Here is a 22672-nt window from a genome sequence, read left to right on the forward strand (position 1 = left end):
GTTGTGAAAGATTTGATATTGTTTAAAATCAGAAATAAGAGAGTTTAATTTATATGTACTTACTAGAGTAAGATTTTTTAACAGTCACTTTATATTCTAAAATATTTAACCACTTACAATTACATTATGTTTAAAGAGTTTACTGTCTTCTGGGATGTGACGCCGTGTAATCTGGTAGAAGTTTAATAGCATTTCCAAGGAACACACTGCCTGCATCTTCAAGGTCAGAAAATAATCTGAGCAAGCAGAGTAACCCTAGTGTGGAAAATGGGGCACAGGTGTCCTTCAGTTTATGGAATGCCTGTGTTACAAAATGAGCTGCAGAGGCAGATTTCATGTATATCAAAGATCATTTTTACTCCTCCTCTGCCACCCACACAATGATGTACTCCTCCCCGCCTCTCTTAATCAACCAGCAAGGAATTTGCATCAAAGTTTATTCTTGATCCTGAACTGTTGTACCCTGTTTGTATTGCTTCCAATAAAAATGGAGGGGTTTGCCATCACACAGACAGACATTTATTTTGTAATGGCAACCCCTCCATTTTTATTGAAAGTGAATGCTATTAATCAAAATCAGTCCAAGTAAGTGAAACACATTAAAATGAAACTGTTATTTTGAACTTGCATGTAACAAGGAATACCTGTATGGATGTAGGCTTGAGTGGGTGCCCTGAGCAAAGCAATAGGAGCTTACAGCTTGCTGCTTGGGCATGTGATTGTTTGTTTGCTTGCTTGCTTGACTTGCATTTTGACCCTTAAGATGAAGGCAGTATATTTCCCTGAAACACTGGTATGCTTCTAACAAACTTCATAGCGTCATGCTCCAGAAGGTTGTATCCTTCATAATTACTGCCATGATAACCTTAAATTTCTCATTATTTGTAGTTCCTAATTGTATGCATGTGTAAAAGCCTACTTTTACAGTCACACCCATATTACAGAAAACTAGCCATCCATTGGAATGGTGTAGATGTCCATATGAAACTGTATAATGAACAAATTATTTTCTATTTTGCTACTCAGAGCTCTTTATGACTTTAAATATGAAAGTCTCATTTCATGGAATAATAGTATGTAAACACAACTTATACAGCAAGATGAATGTTTTAAAATATTTTGCCATAATGTAGTGCTCATGAGACTGCATGTGACAATGTTGGAATTAGGATTTTTTCCATACCTCTGAAGCAACACACAAATTTTGGGATCCAGAATGGATCAACGTTATACCAAGTCTTGTGCTGTAACAGACCTGTCACAGAAGAGGTGTGTATAATTTATTGATGCTGGATTCATAAGTAATAGGTAAAATACTGAGTTGGAAAATTTAGCCCTCTGTTGTTTCAAATTTTACTATGCAAAAGGAGCAGGATGGAGACCTGTTATATTTCACATGTTTATCAATTTTCATATACATCTGGAGTATTTTAGAAGTGGTTGGATGTTAGGACAAGATAATATTAAGAAGAAATGTGTAAGAAAGGGTGATAAACCTGCAACATTGGTACATAACTCTAAAATGAGGAATTTATATGAGTTTTAAAAATAGACAGTTCTGAGTTGGAAGTAGCAATATTGGTGGTATAACCAGCCAGCCAACCCTCCCTCTTGACAGCAGTGAAGCACTGCTGACTGCACTGTGAGAACATATTTTCCTGCAGGGCTGTAGCAGGCAGATTTTGTGTAGGCCTAATGCCTCTTGGAATCATGAGTATTGATTTTAAAATGATCACACAACTCACCACATGTAAGTTTCACAGTCACACACTTTTACTAATATGAAGCTAAACTTGATCATCAGCCTCCACTCACACACAACTCCCTCCCTGCTACAGAGTGTGTCACAACCTTTCTTCCTGTCTCAACTCCACATACACATGACCTGTCTGACTGCATATTGAGGACTGGACAGAATAAATAGTGTGGAATAATAGTAATGAGATCTGTGGTAAATTGTTTGACTTAGACATGGCTGCTGTGTTTATTTGTTTTTCAAATACTTCTGTGGCACAGGACCACAGACTGTGGTGCAGAGTAATATTTGACCTACAATTTATATATATATAAGGACTGGCTGTGTTTTAATCAGAAATCCAGCTATTTATTATTATGTATGTGAGCCAGACAGAAGAAATAGAATGATCTTCCTTGAATTTTCTGCTATCCTAGCAGCTAACCAAACGGGATGTCGAGTTATGTGGATTCAAAATAAAACTAAAATATTTAATGCTGATGCTCTGTTTGCTAAAGATCTTGCATGTTTATCCCACCGTTCACACATTTTGAAAGGTTAATTATTTTTAATGTTTAACTTATTGATTAATACTTCTTAATTTATATGCTAATTTAATTTACAATATATTTCTCTGTGACTCATAGTAAGATGTACAGGATACCAGTTTTATTATACCAGATCCCTTATTCTGTAAATAAGAGTTTCTCAACAGACAGGCTGTGACCTCTGATGGTGGTCATGAAATGTAATTAAAGATTTCTTAACGCACTATTAAGAACAAGATACAGCACAGTGTCCTGAACAAAGGGGATAACTAAGTTTATTAGAGTTGGGTTCTGTTTTGGATTTCTGTATCTTCAAAGAAGAGGCAGAGAAACACTGTTAAGACATATGAGTAAATAATTTTTTGTTTCAAATGGAAGCACAGTAAACAGCTCAACATAGTACCTTACCAATACTAGCAGATAAATTTATGTCAGGTCTTCCTTCTCTTGGCTTGCATATTTGGTACTGAAATCTACCCATAAAAGTTTTGAATATAAAGATTCCATTATATAGCTCTGTACTTGAAACAAGTGTTGGGGTATGGGTCAGATCCTTGAGGGTTTAAATCACTTTTATTTGTTTTGGAGCTAAACTTTGTGTGGCATATGTCTTAATATCCACATGTAGTAATATTATCAACTTATAACTGCAGGAGTCATATTTAGTCATACTGTCCAGTATAATATTACACTGAATTCTGTATATGAAATAGAAATTAATTTTTACAAAGCAGTGCATGAAAGAACTGTTGAATACTAGTCTGTCTGACAGCTTTGAGATAAATCCATTTAAAAGTGTAAGCTTGGATTTCTGGTTTAATTCACACCAGTGCCTTTCAGGTTCTACAGTACAAAGGCACAGGGCATCTTCAGCACATCTTTTATTTCATAAGAACAGCTGAACCTTTCTATACAGCAGATGTACTTGTGGCATAATGGTGACTGAATGGTTGCTGAGGTGCCCTGGCCTATTTTGAAATTTATCTCTCTAAAATAAATGTGATATTTCAACATGGAAGGCTTCTAGAAGTGAAAGTGTAATAAGTACAATGCTGTTTTCCTGCATTGAATAAAGCCATATGTTGGCCATAGCTAGACAACTGAGTGAGCCTTCTATCCCTCCCCTGGTCTCAATCATGTTGGAAACTACTATTGTGCTTCCTGTGGATGTGGAATTAAGGTTGCTGTACCTGACATAGTGATCTAGAATGAGTGAATATATTAACAAAGGGATTTTATGGTGAAGGGCAAGAGATTTTGTACAGTATAACCCTTGGTTCATTGAGCAAGACCCTCTATCCCAAATAGATCCAAGCAACATAATATTAGTATCTTTCCACATATGTACACCAATGAAAACAAGAAAGGAGACTGAGGAGTACATTTACAAAATAATCTAATCATTAAATTAATGTACCATAGTAACCCGAATATAGGATGAGTTTTCATTCAAATACTGCTTCTTACAAAAGGATTCACTTAATTTTTGACCCCTTAAGAAGAAATATGGAGAAGCTGATTATGAGCAGTTCTAATTTTCATTTCTAATGATATATGTGAAATTATATAGAATTATATTTAAGGGATTAAATTTGAATTTATTATTTTTGAATAGTGCAGTTTTTTGAGTGACTGCATCCTCTTTTGTATTTTATATTTCCTTATTGAAAGCCATCACAAGTTTTTAAGTGTATTTACCTGATGGTGGCTTCTTGAAAGCCAAAACATGCAGTAAAGTACTACTTGAAACTACAAACATATATTATTAATTGCTGTGTTGTGATGGCTTTCAATAAATAAAAAAGAAAGTACAGTTTTTACTTGCTTTTACTGACAACACTCAAAACTAAATGACATACTCAATTTTATCAAAAGAGAAAAACTTTTTTTTTCTGAAGAGAATTAGGAGGCCACTTTATATTCAATTATATTCGAGCTTGTATGGTAATTTATCATACTACTATTTGGTGTGGAATTATATATACATATAGCAGAATCAGAGACAGAAAACAATGTCTACTGTTCTTTACCATAACAAGAATTGAAGAGTATATGAGATGTAACAAATTTCTCAATTGGACTAATCTTCCATTGGCAATGTTTACAAATGTAATCAACAATGAAACAATGAACAATATATACAGAAGGTGATACATTCATAACCAAATTACAAAATTGGAATCCACTTATGTTATTCATTTAAGGGTATTATTTCACAGTACAGGTATAATGTTACATAGTTTGTATTTTCATGTCTGTGAAAACTTCAAACTTCGTATGTGATACAGATGTTCCTCTTAAGAAAAGATATGAATTGGCATGTCTGAATGAGATGCAGAGTTCTTCTGTAGGCCAGGACACTTACTAGTTTTGCTAAATGCAAATGTTATTTGTTAGGCTATATGTAATTGTCACATAAAGTGAGGCTGTTTTATCTACTTCTCTTCCTATGTTGGCAGATGTCATAACATCATGGCCTGTTTTTCCACTACACTTTATTGGTAGTAAAAAAAAGGCGAAACTATACCTATGACAGGCCATGAAGGCCCATAGGGTTGTGAGATGTTGAGTTCCCCACATTTTCTAGATATTCAACTCACAGATGGCAGTGAGATTGTCAGCCTTACGTGCTGGCCGCCCTCTACCCCCCCCCCCCCGGGAGATTCCTGGTACTCATTTCTGTAAGAGGCTGAGTTGACCCCAGGGCCGTAGTGCAGCTGGAAGGATTAGGTGAATTTAAAAAATGCAATGATCTCAACAGGACTCAAACCTGCAACCTTCCGACTTGTAGGATAATGCCTCGACCAACTATGCTACTGCATACCCCCCATTATTAGTAGTACAAAGTAACAGGTTTTTTAAGTTTTTGGTCTTCTGGGATATAACACTGTGTGGCTTGGTAGGTAAGTGCTGTATTTCAGAGAAATCTAATGCCTGGAATCTTCAGGAGAGAATGGAGATGGGGGCAGCAGGTTCCTCCCAAATGTTGGTGGTCATCTACCAAATTATAAAGTGTTAAAAATCCAAGAAAACTGTGATTTTAGTAGTCACCACTGTGAGATCTTCAAATCTGAAATAAGTTTTTTCATTGACAGTTACCTTTGCTGGTACAATTTTCATATCATAGGTAACAATATCTGCCTAATTCTTATATATAAATGAAAACAACCTTCTAGAAGACAAAATTATACCATGACTAACAGATTGGAATATATGTGATTTATTTAGAATCAGAAAAGTGCATCAACATGGTTTTAAAAATTGTTAATGCAAGCATACGTAGTATTGTGTCTGATTTAAAAGGAAGAGAAAGGGTAATATACCCAATAAAAAGGTGAACGTGCTATCAAATGCAGTGGTATTTGAATACTATGCATTTATTTTTAAAATAGATTTTTAGTTTTAGAAAGAAGATTCCAGTACTATGTAACACAATAAAAAACCCTGATTGTAGAAATGAAAATCAAGCATGTATGTTGAGATATTATGAATGGCTAGATATGAGTCATGGATTATGCAGATTCCTGTTATCTCTTTTTAAAATAGAACTAAAAATGACAGTTTAATTCATAGCAGTTGTAGAACCATTGATCTCTGACTTTCAAGAGGAGCTTTTCAGACAGGCAGCGATACTAGGGTAATATTAATGTCACTGTTTATAAAACAGTTACCTTTATATTAGATATAATTCTATTACTGCATGATAAAATTATTTTAGAGCTAATAGGAATTCACTTAGAACTAGAATGCCTCTATATCATTAGGTATGCCATGTAAATATTCAGTATTTTTCAGTTAGGAGCCCCTGAACTTCATTTGAAGAGTTCAGCATGGAGTAGCCAAGTAACCTATCAGCCAAAGGAATAGGCCACTAATTCTAATCTGTTGAAGGAAAATGGTGGTGGCCCATTTATTTTTATTGTTCTATATTCTTTCTTTGTGCTGTCAGCCATCTGCCAGCAACTATGTTATATCTTAAAGAAAGGCATCTTAATATCCAGTTTAACATTTCAGATTCAGTTAGTTCACTGTTTGATTACTTTCTGATTTTAACAGATTGCTTATTGTGAATTTGATAGGCAAAGGTTATTCAAGTTTCAGTGTCTTCACCATCCTACTGAGTAACAAAATCATATAATTTTGAGAGATGCCAAGAATTAATGTCAAGAAATTTTTGTAGTCATAAGAGGAAATAAACATGTTAGGTTTTCCTGACAGTTTGTATGCGGTGTGTAGTTTTCTGGGTTATAACACTGTCTGTAATTGAATACAGAGAATTCTACGTTGAAAATAAATTTTTACATAATCCACATGTAGCCTTATAAACTCATGACATACTTTGAAAACTGCATAAAATAGAATCATACATAATTTTTAGAAGCATTCATAAATTCTCAAACTCTGTTCTTTGGAAACCTGTGCAGAAATACACTCTTTTAAAACATTAACTACTTCTGTGTAGTATTTGAATTCTCGTTATTCCGGTAAAGAACTTTGGTACTGAAATTGCATACAAGTGTTCATTATTTTTGTAATTTGGAACTTACTACGACTAGATTGCGTACTGGAGGTAATGATGCAAATTATAAAAAAAAGGATGTGAAATAATGGCCGTTAAAGACACACTGTACTGAAGACACTAAGCCACGTCAAAAATAATGCAAATAAAATTTATGATCGTTTAAGATTACTGAGGTATAGTTTCAGAGTGCTAGTAAGTATGAAATACAGGGTTTACAGGCTACAGGAAGACTAACAAGCAATGATTAAAATCTACTCAAAATATTTTCACAGGATTGAAAAGAAAAATGGAATGTTTAAAGCTCAAAAATAATATTTTATATTAATATCTTCACAAAATAAATATATGTTAAGAAGAAGATTTTCTGCTTGAGAACTTTACAAAATTAATATTTTTGTTTTTCATACTAGGAAATTCCAATAGAATAATAAGCATAGATTAAACAGATTATCAGCATTGATAAACTTTAGTTTTTGCATTCTCCAGCATGTTAGTAAAATGGTGTTAATAACCATTTACATGGCAATTAATTAATAAATATATCAACAGCTATTTTCTCCATAAGTATTTGTTTAGAAAGATGACAATTCATTAATAAGTGATTTATTTGTAAACCTTATACCACCTGATGATGATCAGTACATTCAAAATATTTCATTGTCTTGAAATAAATAACTATTGACATAGTCATCAATTAACTCTTGTACAGATGATTATTTAAATACCTAAATTGTCGGCAGCTGAATCTAATTGTCAAAATGCTAATTACAACGGCACTATTTTCATATAACATATTTCCAGTTACCTTATAAGTTTAATTTAGTACAGTCAGAAACAGTAACATAATTTGTAAGAAACAGAATTATTTTTATGATATTATAAATGCATACTTGTACACTTCAAGTCACCTGGGTTTTACTGCACAAGGTAATGTGGTCAACTCTGGTAATTAAGAAGTTATGTTATCACTGAATTTGGACTCCTTCACTTCACTGTCAGCTTGTCACTGCTGGCAATGGTCTGTACCCCATATTGACCATGTCCACTTACTATTACACTACGGTACTTGTGCTCAAATCCATTATGTACAGGCATGCCAAATTCTAAAATTCCTAAAAATCAACACAGGGATCAGCAACAAAGTACAATATAAAACTAGTCTTTTCTTATACAACTTAGATCAATATCCTATTAAACTAAGTGATCAATTTTGTCACTAAACATTTAACAATTATTTATCACAGAATAGCAGTAATTTTATACTGCAGGTTATTCACAAATTATGCATAATTTAAAATTACCAGAGTGAACCATGATATTGGTCTGAATGAAATTAGATCCCAGGCCTGTGCCAGCACACATGAAATGAACTGAATATATTCTTAGTATTTTAAATATATGCAGTGATGGAAGCAAGAGAGAAGATGAAGGGAGCTTGGCAATGTTTGTCCTTATCAGCGTGCATTGTGCTGCAGTTTCACCTGACCGAATGATCAGACATTCAATCGTCTGAGGGGGCAGCAGTATCATCATCATCATCATTTCCACCACCTCCAGGTGCATCATTGGCATCGTCATAGCCATGTGGTCGCAGAACAGCACGCACTGTCTGATAATGTTTTTTAAATCCCAGCTTCTTATACAAGCTCAGTGAAGCATCATTTTCTGGCCGAATCACCACATACGGGATGTAGCCTCGTAAAGTTACAACCTTGGTGAGATACTGTGCAAGGTGTATGCCATATCCCTTGCGACGAAACTCAGGCCTTGTCTGCATGGAGAACATGGCACCATAGTATGACTGGACCATCCATGCAGCTAGCTCACCTGATGAGAAAATACCATATGCTGGTAACACAGTGATCAGCTTCTCAAACACCTCCACTGATTCCATGTCATTGGCAGGATACAAATCGTGAATTTCTTTGGCATGTTCTGGTTTTAGCTGTAGCATTTCTGCCCCATCTGGAGGTAGTCTGCAACATAACATTAAAACAATATGGATTCATCAGCATGATTAAATTACATCAAGGTTAAAGGTTGATGTTACAATTACGTTCTCACAGCGATTACTTTGTTTTGCATACATTTTCTTTCTTATACATACTTTACAGACTTTATTAGTAACATCCTTAGCCTACTTGCCAAAAGTTAAAACTAGATATACCGTATGACTTCAGTGTGATGTTTATGTGTGTGTCTGTGTTTCCTTCCTTTCAATTTTTGATCCAGTTGGCTAATTTTCATTGAATCTGATATGAACATCACATTATATATATATATATATATATATATATATATTCTAAACCTTGTACCAATTTCCTACAAGCAGTAATAATATATGAACTTTTGAGGTGGGAGAGACATTAATGCCACTTAATACAGGATCCTGAAATGGTATATAATAATGGGTATTATATAGAATTTTCAACCCTTCTTAAAGTGAAGTATTTTTTATAGAATGTAAAACAAAAGGGAAGCAATGTGAAATTTTCGTTTGGATTTAATAAAAGTAACTAATGGATAATCAGAGCTAAAAATATGAAATTTTATATGAAGATAGGTTATATACATTCCAACAAATTACATGTGAAATATTGTTTTTATTTTCTTCATAATTTATATCATTGTTTATATGTCAACAATTAAAATCATGTTGGTGGTGCAGATTTTATGTACATGTAATCTGCATTTCAGTAACAATTTCGTCCCAAAAAAGAAAAACAACAAATAACTACAACTACTACTACTAAAATCAAAAGTCGTTAATGTATCACAGTCTGACTTTAATAAGGTAACACTTGAAGTGTATTGCCTTTTGGTGGCTTATTTACTTAAATTGTCTACATTAATAACACAAAATCCGTAGGACAGGAAATCTATGGAAGGCAAGTAGTCTTTATGAGCTGTTCCCAGAACTTGTATATGATGAACACTTCATGAAATTTATATGATGTGTGTGTGAGTCTCCAAATTTTAAATTGTATTTTAATACATTTGTTACTTCTGTGCAAAGGAATGAAACGTTTCGATAAAGTCTCTTTGCTCTATAAGCAACAAATATCATGAAGAATGCCGTCTTCTGGGATGTGATGGCGTGTAACCGATGTTTCGGAGGAACGTATCGCAGATCTTTGTGGGGGGGAGCCATGGCTACCGATCGAGCATTGACCCAGTAACCTTAGGGCTAAGTTGCCGAGCGTGCATTGGCCTACGTATCCTTGTAGATCTGGCGCCATGTTCAAGCGATTTCTTGAGGGAGCAGATGAGAGGCTTCCATGACTTGCTGAGACAATATGAACAAAGAGGTGGTTTTGTCCCATCAAATACTTAAAGTGATAGTATGAATAAGAGTACTGATAGAAATCAACACCAGATGACAACAATAGATCTTCACAGTAACTACTGTGCTTCCATTTAGGTCAGTATACGCAACCATCCATAACAGACTTGGCCAGCAAGGTGTCTTCACGTGAGGGATACTCTGCAGTGACAACAATCAGCATGTCCTTGTTACTCACTCTTCGGGCTGGACGTCCTCCAATGGACTGGTGCATACATAAATGTCACCACACACTTTGTCTGTGGTGCCTATAGATGCCGTGTAGAAGTTCTCCAGATGCTCCAAGATGAGGTGATGAGTGAAGTTGAGGTATATAGGGCGACTCCAATCAATGAGCACGTCCTCCTCCTCCACCAATCGTAAATCGTCGAGTTGTTCACATGGGCAGAAGACACTGAAACTCTCATACAGCCGACCGTGGGGCTGCAACATCACAATCATTATGTCGTTAGGCTGAAATATCAGTAGCCCGGAGCCAACATCTAGACCAATGCAAGATGTAAAATAAAAAAAATGTATTTGCAAAAATATGTGTAAGGGAGGAAGGAGCAATTGTAAACACTTGATTCTGACCCATTATGAATTTCTAAAGGGTTCTGACGATGGTACATAGTACCCAGAATTGCTGGGGTTTTGGATTTCGCCCATCGTCCTCTATTCTAAAAACTAGGAAACACAGTGTTTCCAAAACTTTATAAGTTTCTGTCCTCAGGTGAGGGTGGGGGACACTCACTATGTTGGGTCCCTTAGGGTTCAGTGATTGAGGTTAGCTCTTTTGGAGGGACCCAACAGGTGTCTCCCCCCCCCCACATCTCAGGACGGAACAGGTCCAGTTTTCGAAACAGTTTCTAGAATACCGGACGATGGACGAAATCCAAAACCCCAGTAATTTCCGCACGTTATGAAGATATTTTAAGTTATATTATGTTGGCGTGAACAACAAAATAAAATCTCTAATAGAAAAGTTATTTTTTCTACAAAATGAAAAAAAGAAAGCAGGCTGTATCATTGCGTACTGTATTTATTAAAGGTAATCAGCAACGCAATTCCCAAACCCATTACGGTAGATGCATCACATATTAATATAGAAAGCGGAAAGCATTTCTACAGCCACTGAAGAGATTGAATATAGCCTGGGTGATTGGGTTTGGACTACCAGAAAGTTCGGGTTAGAACATCAGCTTGGAGGACGAATGTGATGATTGCGTGTACACTGGAGTTTTCCCTTTTGGTCAGAGACCCTGCAGAAACAGCTCTGAGAGAACTTGAGGTATGAAACAAAGTGAATGTTATGCCTCTGGTCTCCGGACATTCGAAAAAGTAAATCATCAAAGGTTCACGTCTTATTATCAGTTCAATTTTAATTACGAGAAACCTGATTAGTCACAGTCGTGTATCACGAGGTATGTAGCTAAGTAGTAAGTATACTGCTTAAAATCCTCGAGAGTTGAGTTGAAATTTATTTATTTAGCTTGTCAGATTATCCAAAAAATGCTCCTAGTTTTCATAAAGCGTACTTAATTGTTTGTAAACAGTAACACATTTAATCTATTATTAGACTTGTCTTCACCGGCGAACGATTTGTTACATATCAAGACAAACATTTGCGAATGAAAATACAGGCGTGTAAGCGAATGTACAGAAACATTATCTGGATGTGCTCAAATCAACTTCACTAAAGCTTATAAGATCGCTTGTTTTACCTGCAGATGACCACGAAAATCATCTACTAGAATTAGTTTCTCTATTACTGCACTGGAATGCAATTATTGTGTTTCTGGACATAATCCATCATCCTTTTTTTGTTGAAAACACACAACGTTTCGGAAATTGGATTCTGTCTCCGTCTTCAGGTGGAATCTGTTCAGTTGGGCCCAGTCGATAGAGTTAATCACTATCTCCGAAACGTTGTGTGTTTTAAATAAAAACAGGACACGGGATAATGTCCAGAAACACAATAATTGTATTAATATATTATTGTCACAAAGTTTTAGATCTTATTCTCTTGAATGATCGTGTATTTCATAAGGCATAACTTACTAATTGTGGAGAATTGCGTAATATTTCTAACGTCTCATCAGGTCCATTGATTTTACTGGGATATGATTCAGTTACTGAACGATTATTTAGCGATTTAATAATGTTGTATTTTAGCATCTTGCTAAATATATACACCTGACGATGGTCCTTCTGAGATGGAAACATGTCGTGTACTAGTGAAAGAAGGACATGAAATAAGAGTGGTTAAACCAGGAAACTCACGAAAAGCTAAACAGGAAACCGTCTTTGTGTACATATATTAGTGATTTAATGTTTCTTGCGCTCTTCTTACAGTTATTCGCGAGCAAGTGTTGTGGACCTGTCTCAAATTTGAGAAGTCTATGAACTGAATTTAGGCGCGGAATATTTTATGGCGAACCGAAAGAGTTATTGCCCCGTGTGACGTCAGTGTCAATTCGCTCATTTGCAAGTGCATATGGGTTTGTAAAGGGATTTTATACAGAGAACTTTCTTTTAGATACAAACATGAAATTACGTGTACGGACCAACCAGCATTGCTGCTATACTTCGAGGCCTAACTAAAATTTTCTCTTTTAAATATAAATTCCGCAAAATGAATGCTTGCAGATATTATTTATTAAGTTGGGAGGGGGGATATTTCTGCTGTTTGAATTCTTTTCTTAGGAGTAGACTTAGTTTGGGGCTATTTTAATAATTTAATTTAATTTTTAATTTTGTGTGTACGTGGGTGGGTTCCTGGGCAGTAAAGCAAGGCCGGCGCGTAAGGCTGGCAAACTTACCGCCATCTGTGAAGGTGAAGAAACCATGATCCATTCAAACACTCTCCATTATCACGAAATACTATATTCGGCCGTAATGTTGTGATGCCTTTTTGTAATTTATATTTATTCCATTAAGTCGTTACTACGCAGCCAACATTGTAAATACGTCTTTTATAATTTAGGCAAAAGAGTTACCACTTATCTTCAAGACTGCTTACCTATAATTATTTGTTTGGTCATTCTCGGTCCAAACTCCCCCAAATTACTATTTTGATTTAATACTGGACATATTAAATATATCACAATTTATTAAATGCTTAAATATCAAGTTGTGAATATGAAACAAATGCAGTTAAACGTTTTAGACAGTGTCGAATTAATAATTTCTCTTCGTTATGTCGGAGCACGCGGCAGCGTAGTTGGTTGAAGCATTATGCTACAAACCAGAAGGTCGCGGGTTCGAATCCCGTTGAGGTTACTGGATTTTTCAATTGACCTAATGCTTCCAGCTGCACTATGGCCCTGGGGTCGACTCAGCTTCTAACAGAAATGAGCCCCAGGGATCTTCTCGGGGGTAAAGGGCGGCCTGCGCGTAAGGATGACAACCTTACCGCCATCTGTAAGCCGATTTTCTAGAAAATGTGGGAGCCTCGACGTCTCACAACTCTATGGACCTCCACGGCCCTTTGCAGAGATACCTTTACCTTTGCTTTACCTTCGTTCCGTCGCGTATCATTTCTTGTTTATTCTGTTTATAATATGGTTTATTAGTCTTTCTCTTCTTTAATTTGTCCTTCATGGGCCTGTTATCCCGAATAGTGTTTCTCATGCCATGAATAATATATTTGTACTATGTTTATTATTTATTTCCCAATATATTGCGCGTATTAGTATTATCTTCTCTAATTAAGCAGTAGAAATACCCGTTCTTCGCACGGCGTATGACTACTTTCTAAATCAATATCATAATATATAGCAGGTAAAGAAAGGTAAAGCTGTCCCTGTAACAGTTCGTGGAGGCCCATAGGTTTGTGAGACGTCGAAGCTCCCACATTTTCTAGACAATTGGCTCACAGGCGGCGGCGAGGTCAGTTTTACGTGCTAGCAGCCCTTTACTTCCAGATAGGTTCCTGGTGCTCATTTCTGTTAGAGGTTGAGTCGACCCCAGGGCCATAGTGCGGCTGGCAGGATTCGGTTAATTCTAAAATCAAATGACCTCATCAGATATAGAATCCGCGACCTTCCGGCTTGTAGCAGAGTGCCTCAACCAACTACGTTCTCGCGTGCCCCTAATATAGCAGATAAAATTTTAAATAAGAAGGAAACTCTAATTCCTTATTCATTGCTAATTCGTTTCCCATCATTTATTTAGTTTCTTAATAAAATTTCAGAACAGTTAAAGAGACAGTTCCCTGTCTTTGGCACTGAGACTGCTAAGAGCTGATTAACATACCAGTCCACGTGTCTTGGCAAACAGAGACTGATGAACGTTCTGTAATGATGGAAATGGGTAAATAAGAAATGAATTCTCAGTAAATAATGTACTACCTCTCTACCTTATAACAGAATTTTAAAATCCATTCACAGGGAAATTTTTAGACTAGTTAGAATATTCCGAACAACAGAATCGCTCACCGAATGTCATTACGAGGAAATGTTTTTATTGCATAATTTAAGAATAACTATCAGAAGAAATTAAAATATACATATAATTATATTAAATATTTGATTACAATATTTAAGGATAGAGAACGAAATAAATTAAGGCTCACTGTTAAAATATTAAAAAAAAACTCTAAAGCGACAGAAATACTTCATCAATGCCGTATCATCCTCCGTTGTCGTACAGGCCAACAAAAGCATAAAGAAACTTATAATAAATGTAGGAGTTCTATATTCGGTTCGCAGTAGGAAACCTGCAGAAAATTGACAGGAACTGCAATTTTATATACATATGTAACGCTAATTATTTGGTTTTTATTATCAGCATGTCAAGTTAATTTTAGTTTCGTTCATTATCTCTCGTAATGAAAGTATATTTCGGAAGAGAACACAGCAGAACAAATTGAGCTGACAGGCGAACACCCTAGCTATATTATGGTGCTTACTTATCAATGGACTGATTACGACACACACACACACACACACTTTTTCTTTAGTTTGTTACCAAACTTTCATCTCCCTTATTTTCTTTATGTTATCAAGGCACACATATTCTAAGCAACAGTCCTATCTGTTGACGTTACACTCAGTTAGGATTATATGTGAAAGATAATCACAAGGCCTCTGTATTTAGACCTAAATAGAAACGAATGAAAAAAAAAGGGTTGAAGAGTCTGCGCCTTGACATGGCGGCAAAACATGATAGGACGCGACGTGATAGAAAAATTATGACTTGATTCAGTTTTCTTCCCCCCCCCCTCCTATTTGATAGTCCGTCCATGAATTCAGTGCAGACAAACGTCTAATGAAGTCTCACTCGAGTGATTAGATGCCAACTGTGACGCTGTGACGCACTGACCTACTGCAGTGACGGCGCCGATGCAAAATCGCCCGGATGTCCCTTTTCTCGATCCGGACCAAACGTAGACCGGAAATCCTAAGTCACTTGTAGCAAACTAGGAAAAGTTCTGATGAGTTAATGTATTACGGGATTTTCAGTTACTAATGGAAGTGAAAAAAATTAGGAGCTTCATAACTTATGAAGTCCGCCAAGTATAATTAGAATGATGAAGTCAAGAAGGATGAGATTGGCAGGGCATATAGCATGAATGGGGGAGAAGCTGAATACATATAGGATGTTGGTGAGAAATCCAGAAGGAAAGAGACCACTAGGAAGACCTAGTCGTCGGCGGGAGCATAATACTGGAATTGATATTAAAGAAATGGGATGGGGTGGTATGAACTGGATTGATCAACACAGCTGTATTACTCCTCGGTACCAACAGCGTCCAATAGGAGTGTTTGTTGTTAAGTATGATCCAGTTGCAGTCACCAATCAAATCCTTACAAGAAGTCTGACTCACTGATTCAGGGGCTCCTTGTTGGATGTTAAATGTATCTCTAGATTTCAGGGACGGTTTTGGAAATTCGAGACCGCGACATCTTCATGAGGCGATAACCCAAGTTGATCCTATGCTCCACTAGGTTTTAACTTATCAGGATAAGTGGAACGGATATGCCACTGTTGATCCTTGGTCCTGTTATCAATCCAAATGCTTGTTTATCCAATGAAAACCTGACCACATTCGTAAGAGGATGTCGTGGGCTCTTGGCAAGAGGGCGAAAACTTTCTTTCCCGGGAGGTCAAGTGACTTGATGTTGTGTCTGGTCAGTACTCCGCTACTGAGGTTGCAGGTAGTCACCGCCACCAACAGCCTGCATGTCACGTACATTAATTGCCCTGTTCATAAATATCCGTCAATGGTCCTTATTCTAAGTCAGATGAATTCAATCGACACAACCACAAGCTATTTCATTCTTAATATTACCATCCAATCAACGTCTATTTCTTCGAAATAATCTCTTCATTTATGAGTGTCCGACTAAAATTTTGTATGCATTTCTTCTCTCGTACATGCGTGTTATATTCTCCATTCATCTCATTCTTCTTAATTTAATAATTCTAAATCAGTTTATGTTACGATTAGATTTCCAGAAGATTAATTCAGTGAAATATTTGTTCCTATTCAGTTCAAAACTCTTTATCATCCCCTGTACTTTCCAGAATAATAATGTTTGGAATAGGCCGGTCACGGTAGCCGAGCGGTCTAAGGCATGCACTGTCTTCGCTCGCTCGGAAGCCGGGATCGTGGGTTCGAATTCCACAAAAGGCATGGATGTTTGGTATGTGTATGTGTTTATTCCGTGTCTATGTTATCCTGTGTTTAGATAGAGGCCTGGCGACGAGCTGATTACTCGTCCAAGGAGTCCTACCGTCTGCAAAAAGATCATGAAACTGAAAAATCAGAGGCCAGGGCCCGAGGGGGCCGTAGAACCAGTGGAAAGAAAATGTTTAGGATAATTTCACCAAGTGATTTCCTGTGGTTCTGTTGGAGGATTAAAAGTTGCTAATGCCTCAAAGCAAATTGTGAAATAAAATATTCTGTCGTAAAGAGAGTTGCATTGAATGAGTACGGAGGACATGCTACGTTAATAACGTACTGTTTTACTTTCTCTTCCTGGAACCGTTAAATTATTAAATCGAAGCTACAGTACATTGGACACTTCGCTCGGAGCAGAGAAACAAGTAATGCATACTGAATTTTGACGAGGAAAGATATTGTAGCATATAGACCCGTTGCTAAGTAACTGTAAACAACGCCCGTTGTTAGGCAACAGATTCCTAACAAGCACCAATGGACTAACTTGGAAGCGGCGTTCTTTACGCCGTCCGTGCGACAATTACTTGACGCAACAGTAGAACTATTGTAAGCGGTGTTTTCTATGTGGTCCGTTCCGAGGTCATATCACTCAGCGGACCCTGTTCTGTTTAGTGAAGTTCCATGGAGTGGAGTCGATTTGAGTTAAGAAAGTGAGCAAAGAAGCAGGGGACATTGTTGAAGTTGTTGCTAGACAACGACTGGTGAAGATATGACAGACTGAGAAGTCTGCAGTGAACAGCAGAGTATGTGAATTAACGATAGTGCTGCAGTTACTTGTATTTACGATCTCTAAGCGTTCAATAAGTCCAATTATCCCTTGCTATAAGAAAATTATACATGTTACGAAATGCTGAAGAGGTCTCGAAATTGAGTGAATTTATAGCACTAAGTAAACATCGGAAAGATCTCGGCGAGGTGTTTAGGGCATGCAGCGCGGGCGATTTACATGGCATAAGTTCACTAAAATCTGCAGTAATAGAAGGAGAGAATTCAATTTTGATTTAGAGGCAGTATAGGCGGGCTAGGTCAGAGCCGGGGTAGCTCAGTCGGTATAGATACGGCTAACGGGTTGGGCTGTCTGGGTACAAACCATGATAGGGGCAAGACATTCCTCTTCTCCACAAAATCCAAACTGCTCCTGAGGCCCACCCAGCCTCCTATCTAGTAGTTGCCAAAGGTGATTTCCCCGAAGATTAAGCGGTCAGGGCTTGAGGCTGATCACTCACCACCATCTAGTGAGGAGGGTAAGAATGGTGGAGCTATACCTCCATTCCTCCATATGTCTTCATGGCGTAGTGTTTAATTAATTAAGTACAGGGGACAACTTCACCTTTTAACAGATCGGTTGGGGCAAGCATAGCACTGAACCACACAGAAAGATGCAGCACACGTACTGAAGATACAAAAACAGGTACAAAATTTTAGTCGGAAAATCTGAAAGGAACACATAAATTGATTCACATAGGCGTAGTTGGGAGTTTAATACTAAAACTGATCTCAACGAAATGATATATCTGCCCCAGGATATAATCCAGTGCTCTTGTGAATACGGTAATGAACTGTCGGCTTCCATAAACATACTGACAATGTTTCGACTAGCTGAGCGACTATCAGATTCTTCAAAAATGGCTCGGTTTCACTTAGCAAGTATTACATACGAGTATAGATACACCATTTAAGAAAGAAGGGAGATAACTGTTATATGTCAATTCATTGTTACTTCGACAATTTTATTTCAACGTAAAGCGGTCTGCGTCCTGCCGAAACGTCGAGCGTCCATCGATCCCCGCGTGCCGCAGTCACATGACGTCTCGACGTCCGCTCAATAGCAACCCCCTCCCCTTCATACTTACGCTATAGTACGACACCTACCTTCACCTCCACCGTTCGGAAGCTGCGCAGACCTTACTGCGCATTGCTTGTACAATATGAAAACAAAACCACGCAGACGTGTGCTTTCACATTTCTTCCCATTAAGCTCTCTATCCATTGGCGGAATTTAACAATATTTGATACAGTAAAAGTGCTCTGTAGGGCAGAAACAGAACTTGTGACACTGTGCCACCTTCAAGCACACAAAGTTACACCGCACTTAACGAGAGAAGATTAAAATTACATTAGCAAACAGGATACCGCATCAAAGGAGCTGTGGTAATTGTCAGTAAAGCAGTGGGCTAAGGGCTGGAGTATAAGTGTTCGATTCCCGATAGAGATTTCTCTGTACTGCACGGTCATATAATAGCTCTGAAGCGTACATAACCTCCCATAATGGGGGGTTGTTGATCTAAATAATTTAGAAAATATCGCCAATTAATAAAATACACTTTTTAAAATTCTCTTCATTTTTCAACGCAGTTGCATATATTCCTAAATCCTNGGTTGGGCTGTCTGGGTACAAACCATGATAGGGGCAAGACATTCCTCTTCTCCACAAAATCCAAACTGCTCCTGAGGCCCACCCAGCCTCCTATCTAGTAGTTGCCAAAGGTGATTTCCCCGAAGATTAAGCGGTCAGGGCTTGAGGCTGATCACTCACCACCATCTAGTGAGGAGGGTAAGAATGGTGGAGCTATACCTCCATTCCTCCATATGTCTTCATGGCGTAGTGTTTAATTAATTAAGTACAGGGGACAACTTCACCTTTTAACAGATCGGTTGGGGCAAGCATAGCACTGAACCACACAGAAAGATGCAGCACACGTACTGAAGATACAAAAACAGGTACAAAATTTTAGTCGGAAAATCTGAAAGGAACACATAAATTGATTCACATAGGCGTAGTTGGGAGTTTAATACTAAAACTGATCTCAACGAAATGATATATCTGCCCCAGGATATAATCCAGTGCTCTTGTGAATACGGTAATGAACTGTCGGCTTCCATAAACATACTGACAATGTTTCGACTAGCTGAGCGACTATCAGATTCTTCAAAAATGGCTCGGTTTCACTTAGCAAGTATTACATACGAGTATAGATACACCATTTAAGAAAGAAGGGAGATAACTGTTATATGTCAATTCATTGTTACTTCGACAATTTTATTTCAACGTAAAGCGGTCTGCGTCCTGCCGAAACGTCGAGCGTCCATCGATCCCCGCGTGCCGCAGTCACATGACGTCTCGACGTCCGCTCAATAGCAACCCCCTCCCCTTCATACTTACGCTATAGTACGACACCTACCTTCACCTCCACCGTTCGGAAGCTGCGCAGACCTTACTGCGCATTGCTTGTACAATATGAAAACAAAACCACGCAGACGTGTGCTTTCACATTTCTTCCCATTAAGCTCTCTATCCATTGGCGGAATTTAACAATATTTGATACAGTAAAAGTGCTCTGTAGGGCAGAAACAGAACTTGTGACACTGTGCCACCTTCAAGCACACAAAGTTACACCGCACTTAACGAGAGAAGATTAAAATTACATTAGCAAACAGGATACCGCATCAAAGGAGCTGTGGTAATTGTCAGTAAAGCAGTGGGCTAAGGGCTGGAGTATAAGTGTTCGATTCCCGATAGAGATTTCTCTGTACTGCACGCCAATATAATAGCTCTGAAGCGTACATAGCCTCCCATAATAGGGGGTTGTTGATCTAAATAATTAGAAAATATCGCCAATTAATAAAATACACTTTTTTAAATTCTCTTCATTTTTCAACGCAGTTGCATATATTCCTAAATCCTTTACGTATGAAGATGTCGTAATTATAATGAGTATATTCTCTTACTGAAACAACCACGTCATCAACGACAACGTGTTGAGGTTGAGTTAACGGCTCTCTTACAACGTATTATCGCGTGTAGGGTAGTAGACGTGACGAGAAAGACGTGTTCTGGTTCGAATGATTGGATTTACTGGCACTTTGATTACACACTCTCTCTTAAGTACTCTTAAATACAGGAAATACTGCGCTATCGCTGAATTACACAATTTATAGTTCGCCGTTGCACACGCATTAGGATTCTTCGTCTTCACTAGTCGTATCCTGGCAACGGATCTCAACACAGAAACTAGCACAGTCTCACTGAGTCACACACTCCAAATGTTACACATTATTAAAGTCTTCAAATCATACGCTCCATTCTCGTTCTTGTACTCTCAACTACTGAATCCTCCTGGACTCTCCAATTCGTCACTGTCACTTAAAAACTCAAAACTGGACTTCCCGTTATATCTGTAGCTGTCGTTATATATACATAGAAAACATCCCCTATTGTTGTAGAGGAGTGTTTAATTCGTCGTTGCATAGCAACGGTTTTGGCACGGACCCCATAGAAAGCCAGTCACGTGATAGCTACTCACCAGTCCATTGGCGCATTGACTGCTGCCTAGCAACGAGCTATAAACATTCGTCCTATTGTTGAATGCGCTTACGCGAGATGTTTATCGAGCTGTTGCCTAGCTCTACACGTTATAGTATAATATTTTCTGGAAGGGGCTTACAGAAACAATTAAAGTATTAGCTACAGAGTATGTCACTTCGGCATTAATCTCCTGCTGAACACAGATGTTACAAATATTTACGTAAATATCAATTTATAGTCCAGAAAATATCTCTGAAACATCGGCAACGGATCGGACAGCCAAAGATTAGCAATCTGATTTCCACAGAGGCAAGAGAGTCTTCTCTTCTCTACCGACCCATTCCGACCCTGGCGATCACCGATCCTCTTGTCCAGCGTGTCCATTCACAATAAACACTGTACTGGTTGCTGACATGTTTCGCTGTCGTTGTGGGGTTATGAATTACAAAGAAGGCTACTATAAACAGAGGAAATTCAATGTCATGCGCAGTGCTGAAAATAACACCGTCTTTATGGACTTAAAATAAAGGACACATTACAGGCTATTCTTTGTATAAAATGGGATATATCGTATTAAATAAGTTAATAGGTCACATGGTCAATGGAATGGAATCCTTCTTCAGAAGCTGATAGTGGGCCGGGAAGTTAAAACATTTCCTGCTTTTATGGTCCCCAGGGGTTCCTTACTCTCCAGATAACAGGTCACTACTGGGCCATCCTGTACTAAACCACATAGATCCGATCCGCATGGTTGTCATTCTGTTTATTTAACATATATTTTAATAACTTTCTCTTTTCTGAGCCTAAGCCCCCCAATATCCTCTCGCTGTTAGTCTTCCTGACAAATATTTCATATGCATTTTTCATCACTGTCATGCTTGTTAGGAGCCGGGATAATTGATTCGGTATAGCGGTGGGCTATGGACTGAGCGGTCGGTTTTCCATTCCCGGCTGGGGCAAGATATTTTTCTCTATTCCAAAGTGTCCATACCGGCACTGGGGCCAACCCAGCTTCTTATCCAGAGGGTACCGGCGGCTGGGGCGTGAAGCTGACCACTCGCGTCCATCTGTTGCCGAAATCAAGAATAGTGGGATTACACCTTCACTACCGCACGTCTTCATGGCGTGGTACTTAATTAATTAAGACCAGAGACAACTTTACCTTTTGTTTACCAGTGCCTGTTACATCCCTCGTCCACCCTCTTCTCTTTGATTTGAATACGTTACTTGAAAAAAATAAAGGCACGCTTTCACAAGTGAGTAAATAAACCTGCAGAAGTGATACATGGCTGTAGGGGAGCATGGAAGAGCCATTATGAAGATTGAATCATGCAGTCACTGCAGTCCAACGGTAACTCGCCGTAATTACGCTCCTAACTGTTTGTTCCGCGACGGGAAAGCGTCCCAGATAATTGCGTTACCTCGTACATCTCTGCCTGCACACTGAGATCTTGACGTAACCATTTTCCTATTATGAATGTATATTCACTGTGTGACAAACGTGCGTGAAATGGACGCACAGTGGAAAGGTTATTTCAGCTGTCTTTCTGT

At 37.9% G+C, this 22672-nt stretch overlaps 1 protein-coding gene across 2 annotated transcripts in view; it reads right to left on the reverse strand.

The window, feature by feature from the left end:
- Positions 1-7180: 7180 nt before the first annotated feature.
- The window catches only part of LOC111868415, a 60246-nt gene continuing 44754 nt past the window's right edge, over positions 7181-22672 (reverse strand). For both annotated transcript variants that reach the window (XM_023859025.2, XM_033753045.1), the window contains 2 exons: positions 10327-10571; positions 7181-8781 (listed from right to left, as the gene is read on the reverse strand). In XM_023859025.2, the coding sequence (XP_023714793.1) occupies positions 8307-8781; positions 10327-10571 (720 nt within the window). In that variant the 3' untranslated portion in view covers positions 7181-8306. The remainder of the gene's footprint in view (positions 8782-10326; positions 10572-22672) is intronic.

The sequence above is a fragment of the Cryptotermes secundus genome, unplaced genomic scaffold (assembly GCF_002891405.2).
Source record: "Cryptotermes secundus unplaced genomic scaffold, Csec_1.0 scaffold106, whole genome shotgun sequence".
NCBI classification, from domain to species: Eukaryota; Metazoa; Arthropoda; class Insecta; order Blattodea; family Kalotermitidae; genus Cryptotermes; species Cryptotermes secundus.